At 39.7% G+C, this 12,495-nt stretch overlaps 1 protein-coding gene across 5 annotated transcripts in view; it reads left to right on the forward strand.

Annotated features, from left to right (window-relative positions):
- Positions 1-12,495, forward strand: part of ARID2 (AT-rich interaction domain 2) — a 203,135-nt gene that overhangs the window by 165,219 nt on the left and 25,421 nt on the right. For all 5 annotated transcript variants that reach the window (XR_012904298.1, XR_012904299.1, XR_012904297.1 and 2 more), the window contains exons 17-20: positions 3,158-3,296; positions 3,386-3,471; positions 8,075-8,198; positions 8,277-8,368. Coding sequence is in view for 1 of the 5 variants with exons in the window: in XM_075930435.1 (XP_075786550.1) it covers positions 3,158-3,296; positions 3,386-3,471; positions 8,075-8,198; positions 8,277-8,368 (441 nt within the window). In the remaining 4 variants the exon portion in view is untranslated. The remainder of the gene's footprint in view (positions 1-3,157; positions 3,297-3,385; positions 3,472-8,074; positions 8,199-8,276; positions 8,369-12,495) is intronic.

Below are 12,495 nucleotides of genomic sequence, written 5' to 3' on the forward strand. Positions count from 1 at the left end.
CTTGCTTGTTTTGGATTTTAGAAAGGCATTTAAAATTAATGTTTACCAGTTTTTAATCTTTCATAAAAAGAAAAAATGGAACCTCAATAAAGCCTATACAACAAGCATTCCCTGTCTTAAACAACTTTAAAGTAGAGGTGAGTGACAAGCTGGAAGCAGTGATCATGAGATGGTAGATTTCAGGATCCTGATCAAAGGAAGAAGGGAGGGTAGCAAAATACACACCCTGGACTTCAGAAGAGCTGACTTTGACTCCCTCAGAGAACTGATGGGCAGGATTCCCTGGGATGCTTACATGAAGGGGAAAGGAGTCTAGGAGAGCTGGCAGTATTTAAAAAGAAGCCTTATTAAGGTCACAGGAAAAAAACGTCCCGATGCTCAGCAAGAAAAGCAAATATGGTAGGCGACCAGATTGGCTTACTGAGGACTTCCTTGGTGAGCTTAAATACAAAAAGGAAGCTTACAAGAAGTGAAAACTTGGACAGATAACTAGGGAGGAGTATAAATATGTTGTTCAAGAATTCAGGGGAATTATCAGGAAGGCAAAAGCGCAATTGGAATTGAAGTTAGCAAGGGATGTAAAGGATAACAAGAAAGGTTTCTACAGGCATGTTAGCAATATGAGGGTGATCAGAGAGGGTGTGGGGCCCTTACTAGATAAGAGAGGTAACCTAGTGACAGATGATATAGCTGAGGTATTCAATGCTATCTTTGCCTCTGTCTTCACTGACAAGTTCAGCTCCCAGACAAATGCAGTAGGCAACGCGGTATGGGAAGGAGGTGGACAGTCCTTGGTGGGGAAAAAACAAGTTAGGAACTATTTAGAGAAGCTAAACATACACAAAACCATGAACCTGGATTAAATGCATCCGAGGGTACTGAGGGAGTTGGTAAATGTCATTGCGGAGCCTTTGGCCATTATCTTTGAAAACTCATGGAGATCAGGAGAGATCCTGGATGATTGGAAAAAGGCAAATGTAGTGCCTATCTTTAAAAAAGGGAAGAACAATCCAGGGAACTACAGACCAGTCACCTTTACCTCAATCCCTGGAAAAATCATGGAGGGGCATTACTTGGTTCCTTAACTAAATTTTTGGGTTTGTTTGGAAAGTAAAATGAAATTGTACATGCTTCATTTAAATCATTGCTCTGGGATGGGGCTGGAAATGAAGGGTTCAGTATGCAGGCTGCCCTGGGGAGAGACTATCCTATCCCTTTCTCACCACAGCAGGTTGGGACCAAGTGAGAAGTACCTCTTGTGACCGCTGCAGCACCAGTGGGCATAGTCAGGGGAGAAGGCTGCCTGTCCCCTGTCTGGGATAGGTACAAGTTTGTCTGACCCTTGTGTTCTCCAGCCAGAGTGAGGAACGTAGAAAACTCTGCACTTTCTCCTCATTCCCTGGTGAAAGGAAATAGCCAGTAATGTCCTGTACGAATTGGGGTAGGGGAGAGGGAGCTTCAACTTTTCCACCCTCCATAAAGGAAACCTGGTGGGTAGAAGGCTCAGGATTGGGGTAATCCCAGATGGGGGAGGGGAGGCTCCAACCTGCCCCTTTCACCTGCCTGATCTGTCTCTTTTCTGTATGGTTTTCTGTGAAGCAATTCTATTCCTGGCACATTCCATTTTCCTTGCTCAGCTAAACCCTTTCCTTAAGGAAAAAAATCTTGTAGAACTGAATGAGAAATAATAGACCTCAAAGATTCTTTCTATCCTAAATTGGCTCTAGTTCTTGTAACTTCACATCTTCCATGAGAGTCTTTACTATTTAATCATTTTATACTCTGGCATTACTCACATGCCTAAAGTTAAACTACTTAAGTGTTTGCACTTTGGGAGCATATGTGTATATTTTAGTTAATTTTAAAACCAGTGTTAATCATCTTTGATTATAAATATACATAGTAATCCATTTTTAAATAAGTCTGCATGATAAACCCAGATGGTGTCCCATTATTTGAGCGCAAACTAATTTGAATCAGGAGGCAAAGCTTTTAAATATTGTAATTGACTGCATTAAGTCAGCTTGACAAAATTGCAGATATGCATACTGAAATATTGAAAAGCTTATAAACAGAGTTAATATACAGACAGTCCCCAGGTTACATGGATCCAACTTACATCGGATCCCTACTTACAAACGGGGTGAGGCAACCCCGCACTAGCTGCTTCCCCCCAGCAGACCAGGGAGACGCGAAGCTAGCGGCCCCCCCAGCAGACCAGGGAGACGCGGAGCGGCTTTTCTCAGCAGACACCTCAGCTTGAGAATAAAGGACTGAGGGAAGTGAGGTGTGGGAGAATAAAACTGAGCTCTGGAGAAATGTTTGCCTAGAGTTTCCCCTACAATATGTACCAGTTCCGACTTACATACAAATTCAACTTAAGAACAAACCTACAGTCCCTAACTTGTACGTAACCCGGGGACTGCCTGTATGTGAGTAGCAGTTGTTTACCATTTATTATATAATATACATGAAAGACAATATCTATTTTCAAACCTATAATTCAAAATTGCCAAAAGATTTTTATTGGTGTTTTAACAAATAAAATTGATAGTATGCTGAAAGTTTCTAAATCAAGTTTCAGACAAACAAGTTTTAACAAGAGAATTACTGAAAAACAGGTTTTACCCTCACCTATTGTTCTGGCATTAACAACACATATTGTTACATTACATAAAGACAGTGGAGTGGGATCAGTGATTATTTTGCCTCTCCAGTCACATTTTAAATGTTTTCAGTGCATGTGTTGGCTGGTCAGAAAAAATGCAGGAAGGAGAATATGTAAAAGACAACTACATTATGATACAAGGTGTTTGACAGCATAGTACGGTAGTCTGTTTGGATGTGTACAGAGAGTTTAAACAAGTAGTCTATGTTAAAGCCATTGGGAACAATGGATCACTAAGAAAAGAGGTCCTTAAAATTTTAAATAATTGGATTCAGCCAAATCAATTTGCCCTTTGTTGGTATTTATGGATAATTGATATATACATATATGTCTTGGAAGTCACCATGTCTTTTCAGTACATAATGCACATGTCTGTTCATAACAAAAAGTGTTTGCTAGCATAGTATCAAAGATGGTATTTCTGCTTTAACTACTTTAACAAATCAAAAAGCAATTGCATCCTTTTTTTTTTACTTTTATACTTTTTAGGTGGTTTCAGACACCATCACAAGTTTTTTATCATGCAGCAACTGAACATGGAGGAAAAGATGTCTATCCAGGGCAGTGCTTATGGGAGGGTTGTGAACCTTTCCAGAGACAGAGGTTTTCTTTCATTACCCACTTACAGGTACAGATTTTCTTGCTATTTTTTTGTAAAGTAAAATGTGGAATTTCATTTAAAAGTCTTCAGATACATTTTTTCCTTTTCTCATACAGGATAAGCACTGTTCCAGAGATGCTCTACTTGCAGGATTAAAGCAAGATGAACTCGGACAAGCAGGAAATCAGAAACCTTCCAATAAGTAAGAGACATGAGGCTAGTTATTGATAGAGATAATAGAGTTAGAAATAACTGGAAGAAGGTTGTATAATTATAATTTGATGTATCAAGCATTTCTCTAATCTAGATAGAGCATAGTAGTCCTTGTTATAAAATAAGCAAGAGAAATGAGTGATTGTGATATCTAAGAGAAAAGGTCACAGTGGTCATGTAAAGCACAAGTTGAAAAAGCCACATGTTCCAAAAGCAATTGAGGGTACTGTGCCACTAAACTCCAAGAGTCATTGATTAAAAGTAAGCACCCATCTTCAGTAATGGAAATGTTATCTCCAGATTATCTCCCAACCAACCAACATAAGAACAGCCATACTGGGTCATACCAAAGGTCCATCTCGCTCAGTATTCTTTCTTCTGACAGTGGCCAATATAAGATGCCCCAGAGAGAGTGAACAGAAACACATAATCATCAAGTGATCCCTCTCCTGTCATCCTGTTCCAGCCCCTGACAAACAGAGGCTAGGTACACCATTCCTACCCATTCTGACTAATAAGTATTGATGGACCTAACCTCCCTGAATTTATCTAGTTCTTTTTTGAACCTTATTAAAGTCCTGGACTTCATAACATCCTCTGGCAAGGAGTTCCACAGGCCAACCGTACGCTGTGTGAAGAAAAACTTCTTTTTTGTTTGTTTTAAACCTGCTACCTATTCATTTCATGACCCCTATTTCTTATATTACGGGAACAAGTAAATTACTTTTCTCCATATCTGTCATAATTGTATAGATCTCTGTCATATCCCCCCATATCTCCTCTTTTCTAACATGAAAATTCCCGGTCTTTTTAATCTCTTTTCATATGGGACCCGTTCCAAACCCCTAGTCATTTTTGTTGCCCTTTTCTGAACTTTTTCCAGTACCAATTTATCTTTTTTGAGATGAGGTGACCACATCTGTAAGCAGTAGTCAAGATGTGGGTGTATCATAGGTTTATATAGAGGCAATAAAATATTCTCTGTCATGTTCTCTATCCCTTTTTAATTAATCTGTGGGTTTATTTGGTTTTTTTTACTGCTGCTGCACATTGAGTGGATGTTTTCAGAGAACTATACACAATGACTCCCAAAATCTCTCTCTTCAGTGGTTATAGCTAAATTAGTCCCCATCATTTTATATGTATAGTTGGGATTATAGGATAGGTTACAGACCCCAATTAGTAATTCCATAATATCACATTTGAGTTCTTTCTGTACTCTTGGGTAACTACCGTCTGGTCCCAAATAGTCGCTTGTGACTATTAAGTTTATCAATTTGTTCCAAAACTTCCTCCAATGACACCTCAGTGTGGGACTGTTCCTCAAATTTGCCACCTAAAAATAATGACTCAGGTTTGGGAGTCTCCCTATCATCCTCAGCAGTGAAGATTGAAGCAGAGAATTCATTTAGTTTCTCCTCAATGACCTTATTGTCTTTAAGTGCTCCTTTGGCATCTCAATTGTTCTGTGGCCCCACTGGTTGTTTAGCAGGCTTCCTGCTTCTGATGTACTTAAAAACATTTTGCTATTACTTTTTGAGTTTTTGGCTAGCTATTCTTTAAACTCCTTTTTGGCTTTTCTTATTATATTTTTATACTTAATTTGATAGAGTTTAACCAACATTATCTTTTTGTATTATTAGTGAATCTGCAGTTTTGATATAGTTAATGCTGAGACTGTTTAAAAGACAATTCTAAATGCTCTAAAATCCACATACTTAGTTGGATTGTATCAATTTACTATGCCTCATGAGAGGCTTGGTAAGATTAATGATCAATATTTGGCATCATTTGAGCAAGAAATTGTCAACATAAAGCCCCCTAAAAATTAGCATTTTATAAGATCATCTAGTTCTTCTAAGATTTTTTGTGTGTGTGCACACACCTGGGGTTCTGACCCTCCTCAGACTGCTCCATATTTATCATATTTAGTGCTCCCATTACCACTTGAAGCATTTCTTTGCAGAAGATACTCAGATTCAGTTATGAACTTTAGGTTGATGTATCAGTCCAAAATCAAAGTTCCCCCAATCCAATAGTTCTTTGAGTTGGTGGGGTTAAGGCATAGTCAGTGATATGCCAGGATTAGAGAGTGATATGGCCAGCATCATGTCCATCCATATTCAGCTGCTGTATCCTGATAGATCAAGTACCTGTTTCACAGCTTGGCTGTGTTGGAGGTGGCTTTTCAGTATGACATCAATCAAGACTCAAACCTGTGACCTTCAGAATTGTAGTTCAGTGTGTCAGTAGCTCAAGTAAAAGAAAATAAGATTATGGCTTTGGCTAAATCTACACTGCCATTTCACTGTGCTGAAACTTTCTTGCTCAAGGGTGTGACAAAAGACCCTCCCATTGCCGCAAGTTACAGTGCTGTAAATCACCAGTGCAACAGGCTCCCAGCACTGTTAGCTGCTCCCCTCATGAGAGTGCTTTACATAGAGTTCAGGGAGAGGTTTCTCTTAGCACTCCTGCCAGGGCCATATTTTTACTTCAAAGCACTGCCACAGCAGCACTTTAATCTTAGAAGTGTAGATGAAGCCTTTGTTAACAATCAAATTATCTCCAGGTAGTCTGATGTCAGAGTAATTGGGTGACTCAGAGAGAGGTACACTGGTCATGGAGCCCATACCATACCATACCATACACTGAGACCAAGCCCCATCCTTAACTGTCAGAGAATGTCTGTTGTGCATGTTCCCTGCTCACTTGTAAGGACTTGTTTGGAAGTTTTTCTCTGAGACCAAAAGAGCTGAGTTAAGAGCAATAATTTATAAAAGTTCAACTTTACAAATAATTTCTGCTTTTACATCAAAGTGTTGTCAAAGAAAATAGCATTAGAGGAAAAATAAACTACTTTAGGACAAAGTTAAGGTAATTAAATTTTAATGAACTATGATACCAAGTATGCTCAAAGGAAATCCATGTCATTTACTTCAGGGGATCTAGATACCTAACCCCTGTAACTTGAGCTGCTCAAACATTTCCAGATCCTTATAATTTTTGGAGGCCAAAACAAAGGAATATTGGGGGGTCAAAGCTATGAAGACGAGTGCAAGTGTGTATGTGTTGGAGCTGTGCAGAGATGTTGACATTGGGACAGTGCAGAATTTTGCCCCTTTTGCCTCCTGGTTCTGTTCTGGCACAGCTACAGAGGTGCCTGTATATCCCTAGATAATATAATACTAGAACGGGAAGGAACCTTGAGAGGTCATCAAGTCAGTCGTCCTACGTAGGCAGTTTTTTCCAGTGCTTAGCCACCCTGACAGAAATTTTTTTCCTAATGTCCAACATAAACCTCCCATGCTGCAATTTAAGCCCATTGTTTTTTGTCCTGTCATCAGAGGTTAATGAGAATTATTTTTCTCCATCCTCCTTGTAAGCTGCTATTATGTCCCCCTCAGTAGTCTCATTTCCAGACTAAACAAACTCTTTCTGGTCCTCAGCAAGCACCGTCCAACCCTCACAGTTCCTCCTAAAGCCAAAAGAGCAGGCTCCAGATCTCCCCTTTCTTCCACTTCTCCCCAACCAGGGCAGAAACCCAGGTTTACCCTTCCTTTGATGCTGATGTTTTTAGAGGAAAAGGGCTGGTCAAAGCAGTGCAGAAGTGTGCGAGGAGGAAAAGAGGTGTCTGAGCTATTCTGCGAGGATGTGGGGGTCTTTAAAGGTGCCCCCACAAACACCCTCATCCATGATCCCTTTCTTGTCTTCCCCCTTTGAAACATGCCCCTACGCTAGCCTGAAATGTACTAGCATTGGTTAGTTAGAACAGTGGTTCCCAAACTTTTCAGCATCATGCCCTCTTTTTACGGCCCCTTTTTTATTTTTGAGAAACCCTGAGGGGCCCCCCTGCCTCCGGCCCCCAAAAAATAGCAGCAAAACTTGTTGAAGTTAAAAAAAAAAAAAAAAGGAACTAAGGGGCCGAGAAAGAGTTGCAGCCCCTTTAATTCCCGGAACCAGTGTAAAAAAAAAGGTGCTGGAACTCCAATGGAAAAGTCATTGACCCCCTCTCCCCTCCAAAAAGATTGTCCTTTTAAGAGCAGAGCAGGCATTGCCCTTTTAAGGCAGCCATTTTGAAGTCTGCCCAGGATGCTTCATCCCCCTGCCCCAGCCAGCCCGAGCTGCACAAGTTCCAGCAGACGCCCAAGCCAGGAAAAACAGAATATACCATACATTTCACATGGTATTTTCTGAATTTTTTTACCAGACGGACCAGGCTCTTTCTTGGGGGTAGCGGAATTGATGGGGGGCGGGAAGGGGGCGGGCTGAGTCGCTTCACACCTAGTTTGGGAACTTATCGGTTAGAAAGTTACTTTTCCTTTACAAATGCCATCTGTGAAATGCAGTGGTTTTCTGGAAAAGATATATTTTCTCATGTTCACCTAACTAACCCTGTGGCATTGGTAAGGCACAGTTTTCACCCGTTAAAACAAAAGGCAAATTACGTGAGAACTGAGAGCTCTTTTAACTGTGAATTCCAAAGAGGTTAAAAATAAAAGCCTATCAAGAGTAAAGGTCTTAATAAATATCAATGTGCTAGAAAATAGCATAAAGATACATGTTTAATAATAACTATATCTTTATCAATGTAGGCAGCCAACTGTAGGGGCTAGTGCCTCTACACCTAGAGCACAGAAGGCTATTGTGAATCATCCTAGTGCTGCCCTCATGGCGCTAAGAAGGGGATCAAGAAACCTTGTCTTCAGAGATTTCACAGTAAGGAGCATTTAGATTGTGTATTTTAAATTAATGGTTGGCTGTTTTGTTTTTAATATGGCTTCCTTTCTTTTTTAGGATGAAAAAGAGGGACCAATAACGAAACACATCCGATTAACAGCTGCCTTAATATTAAAAAATATTGGTAAATATTCAGAATGTGGTCGCAGGTGAGCAATCTTAGAATTTTTCTAATACTTTCTGATGGAATAAAGTGTGAAACATGTTGCTTTCATGCTGTTTTAATACCTTTTAGATTCCAAATGACAGGCAGATTTTATATTTAATAATTTTAAAAAGAATTTCCACTTTAATATGACTGCATGATTAATATGTTAGTTTTACATAATACAAAATTACAAAAAAGTGATGGCAAAAAGGAAAGGGTAACAGTGAGTGAAATGGCATTTGAGACTAATTTCATCTTGTACATCTTGCACAACTTTAAGTTAGAATATCTAATTTGCGAAAATGGATGATAATGCTCAAGAGGAACAGAAGAGATTACAAAATTGTCCCTCTGTTTGTAGGCTGTTCAGGAGGAGACGTGCCCTCCAATAAATACATTAGGAGAAATTATGTAACACTGTGTTATTTATCCACATGATATAGTAGACTTCCAATAATCCAGAACCTTTGGCACCCAGGTGGTGTCTGATTATCGGATATTCATGGATTATTAGGAAGTACTATAAGATGGTTTATATATTAATGTTACATATATACATACACACACACACACACAGAATATACTGTATATAAAGTGTTTTTAACCCTTTTTATTGTACATACTGTATACAGTATACTGTAATGTTTTAGTTTTTAACCCTTTTTTACCCTTTTTATTGTACATACTGTAATGCATAAATTTAGTCATAGAATGAAAGAATAAATGTACAGCACAGTACTCACCATTATTGTTCTGAAGCCTTTGAATACAGAAAGCAGAGGATACTATGTACAGAAGTGTGCAGCACTGGCTAATCACTTAAACTATTAATCACTTAAACTATTAATACAGTAACTTGAAACACTTAATACAGCACTTTATTCACTTAAACACAAAAATTATACACTTCAACTCGAATACAGTCTGTAAATTATTCACTTAAACACTAAAAAAACCACAAACTTAAACAAAACACTAAAACTTAAATCTAATTTTGTTTATTTTCCATGCTGCACAACTGCTTATCATCTGATAAAAACCCGTGCTTCATCCTTCATCATCCGGGTTATCATCTGGGTTATCAATATCCTCCTCTGCTTCCATGGGGTTGTCAACAACAATAGGCTCTGGTGGTGGTGGTGAGGACAAAGGCTGAACTATCTTCCGTGCCCTTGCAAACATATCCCTGAGATCAGCTTGCTTAGAGGACTGTGACTTCTTGGTATAAAAGTTATTCAGAATAATATGAAGGTTCATCATTTCAACTGCATTATATTTGCTGCAGCTCTCTGCAAAGTCAACGAATTTGGAAATAAAATCAGTTGCCTCTCGCCAGGTATATTTTGCTCTCTCTGTCACTTCCTCTTCTTCTTCTTGAGGTTTTTGTGGATTCATAACACTTTCAATGATAGCAGCATCACTCAAAATTTCTACGACTGGTTCGTCTTTGTCCATATCAAGCCATTGTTCAATCTCATTTTCTGTGAGCTTTGCAACAGCATTCTTCTCAGGGACATTTTCAGTTATTTTTTGTATGTCACTAATGTGCTTAGGCCTAACATTAAGGCCACAAAATTCCTCTTCACCAAAAAAATCATCACAAAACATGATGCTAGGCCAAAGTTTCCTCCAACATTTTTGTCGAGTAGCCTTCTTTACATCTTTCAAAGCCAATGCAGCCGCATACACAGCGTCCTTAAGGTTGACTTCGGATTGAAATTCAGAAACACTGCAGTCTGAGTTTAGCAGCTTTCGGACAAAAGACCCCCTGTAGAAACACTTAAAGTTCTGTATCATGCCTTGATCCATAAGTTGGATCAAAGACATCACATTCGCTGGCAAATATGTAGTGAAAATATTTCCACTAACAAGCTCCGAAGTGGGCGGATGTGCTCGACAGTTATCGAGCAAAATAACAGCTTTAATATCCTCTGGTAGGCCCCCCCCCCCCTTTCTAAAATTCTCCTTAACTGCAAGCACAAAATAATTAAATAAAGAGTCCTTAAAGATTTCTGCCGTCAGCCAAGCATTCCCCTGTGCCTCGTAACTGGCAAACTTGTAAGAGTTTTAAAGGCCCTAGGCTTTTTGTATTTCCCTACAACAAAAAGCTTAAGCTTATGCGTGCTAGACGCATTTGCGCATACGAGAACTGTAATGCGGTCCTTCTTCATTTTGAAGCCATGAGCAGCCTTTTCACCACCACCACCACCAACCAGAGTAGAGTTCGGCAAACAACGCCATAAGAGCCCAGTTTCATCGGCATTGTACATTTGAGAAGGCGACAAACCGTGTTCATCCACCAACTTCACAAAAATAGCGCTGTACATCTCAGGGGCCACGTGATCGGCAGACTTTTGCTCACCGCTGATGTCTAACTTATGGATCCCATGCCGATACGAAAAATTATGCAACCATTCTTAACCCACATGATTCACTAATGTTCATTTCACAGTGAAACTCTTTTGCTTTTTCTATGAGCATTGGCCCAGTAATGGCTTACCTTGCACTAAACCACTTAAACAAAGCCACATCCAACTGTGCCATCTTAGGCATTTTCAGAGTTTGCCGTACCTCGGTATGTTTAGTAGGCACTTCACTTTCAGCAACAAATGCTCGCAACTTATCTTTCTTTTTCTTTGTCATAGATTGTCGAAGATCCAATGTTAAATTCACTCATGTTAGTGTTCTGATTTATGCCTCTTTCTAGCACCTTTATAATCTGTAATTTCTGGTTCAATGTCAGTGTTACATGCTTCCTTTTTACAGTTTTCTTACCACTAGCACTACCACTAGCACCTTCATTCACTTTAGACGCCATTACTACACACCGATGGTCGAAAATATTCGAAATATAAGTCAAAACATCTGGAGAAAACACAAGCACTGGCTAGCGTCACACAATGATAGTGGCAGACTGACTCAATCCCGTCCGGTTTCGCTAGGTTCAGCTGCTGCCGCTGCTGCTTTGTGACTTTGCTTTTGCCGAAGTTCACTCCCTAGGCTCTTGCCGTTTTGATGCTGGACTCTCAGGAGTGCCATACAATTGGATGCCGGACTATTGGAGTTGTAATATTTATTTGTTAAATCGACTAGACGCATAGTTATATTCTCTAAGCAGGAAGATTACAAGATCAATAACTGATGAGATGTAGACCTTGAAATTCTTTCTTTAGAAAGAAGTAGTGAAACTAAAGACTGTTTTTATTAGCCCAAAATATAAATGCCTCTCTTCTAAAAGGAATATTTTAAAGAGCTATTAATGTAGCGTATAGTTGATTATTATGATTTTTTGCTACTGTCTGCCTTTTTCAGAAGCACAGCCTCTTGACCTTTTTTTTAGTATTTGGTTCCTTCCATGGCCACCAAATGTAATTTATCTGTGCCATAAATGAGATCCAGTCTTTTCAAAAGTGACCAGTGGTTTTGACTGCTTCCATTTTTGGATGATACACCCTAAAGGGACCTGTTTTTGTTTCATTTGTATTCAGTAAGTGAATGAGTGCTCAGCAACTTCTGAAAATCCTGTTTTTGTTTCATATGTATTCAGTAAGTGAATGAGTGCTCAGCAACTTCTGAAAATCCTAGTTGTTTTAAAATGTCTCCTGTTGGCTGCAGCATCTTATTCCACCTTGAAGAATATCTAAGTATTCTACAGAATACTTATTTATTGCCTAAATGCTAAAGTTTCAGAGCGCAGCACTGCAGCTTTACTGTGCGCTGTAGCATCCCTAGAGCATGAATAGATAAAGGAAGGGAATCTTTTCACTCTAGCTGTGGAACACCAAATCATTGCCTGTGCAACCCTCCATACCTGCATGCAGGAGAGTGTCTGCTCGTTTCCTATCCGTCTGCTGCACATTCCTTCCACAGCAGTGAGCAGAGACCCGATGAGCTGTGATGAAAGGGTGCTCCTTGCTTATGGAGGAATGAGTAGGATTAGCTGTCCTTTGCCTCTGTAACTAGGGATGTCAACATGTAGTCCACTACACGCTTAACCAATAAGCTTTATCAACCACGCACTTCTCTCTCCCCTCCCCCACTACTTCTGTATCAGAGGCAGCAAGAGGGGTGGAGAACAGGAGCAGAAGCCAGTGCTCTTGAGGAGCTGGCTTTAAGCAGGCTCCCATG

Source organism: Pelodiscus sinensis, chromosome 1 (assembly GCF_049634645.1).
Source record: "Pelodiscus sinensis isolate JC-2024 chromosome 1, ASM4963464v1, whole genome shotgun sequence".
Taxonomy (NCBI): Eukaryota; Metazoa; Chordata; order Testudines; family Trionychidae; genus Pelodiscus; species Pelodiscus sinensis.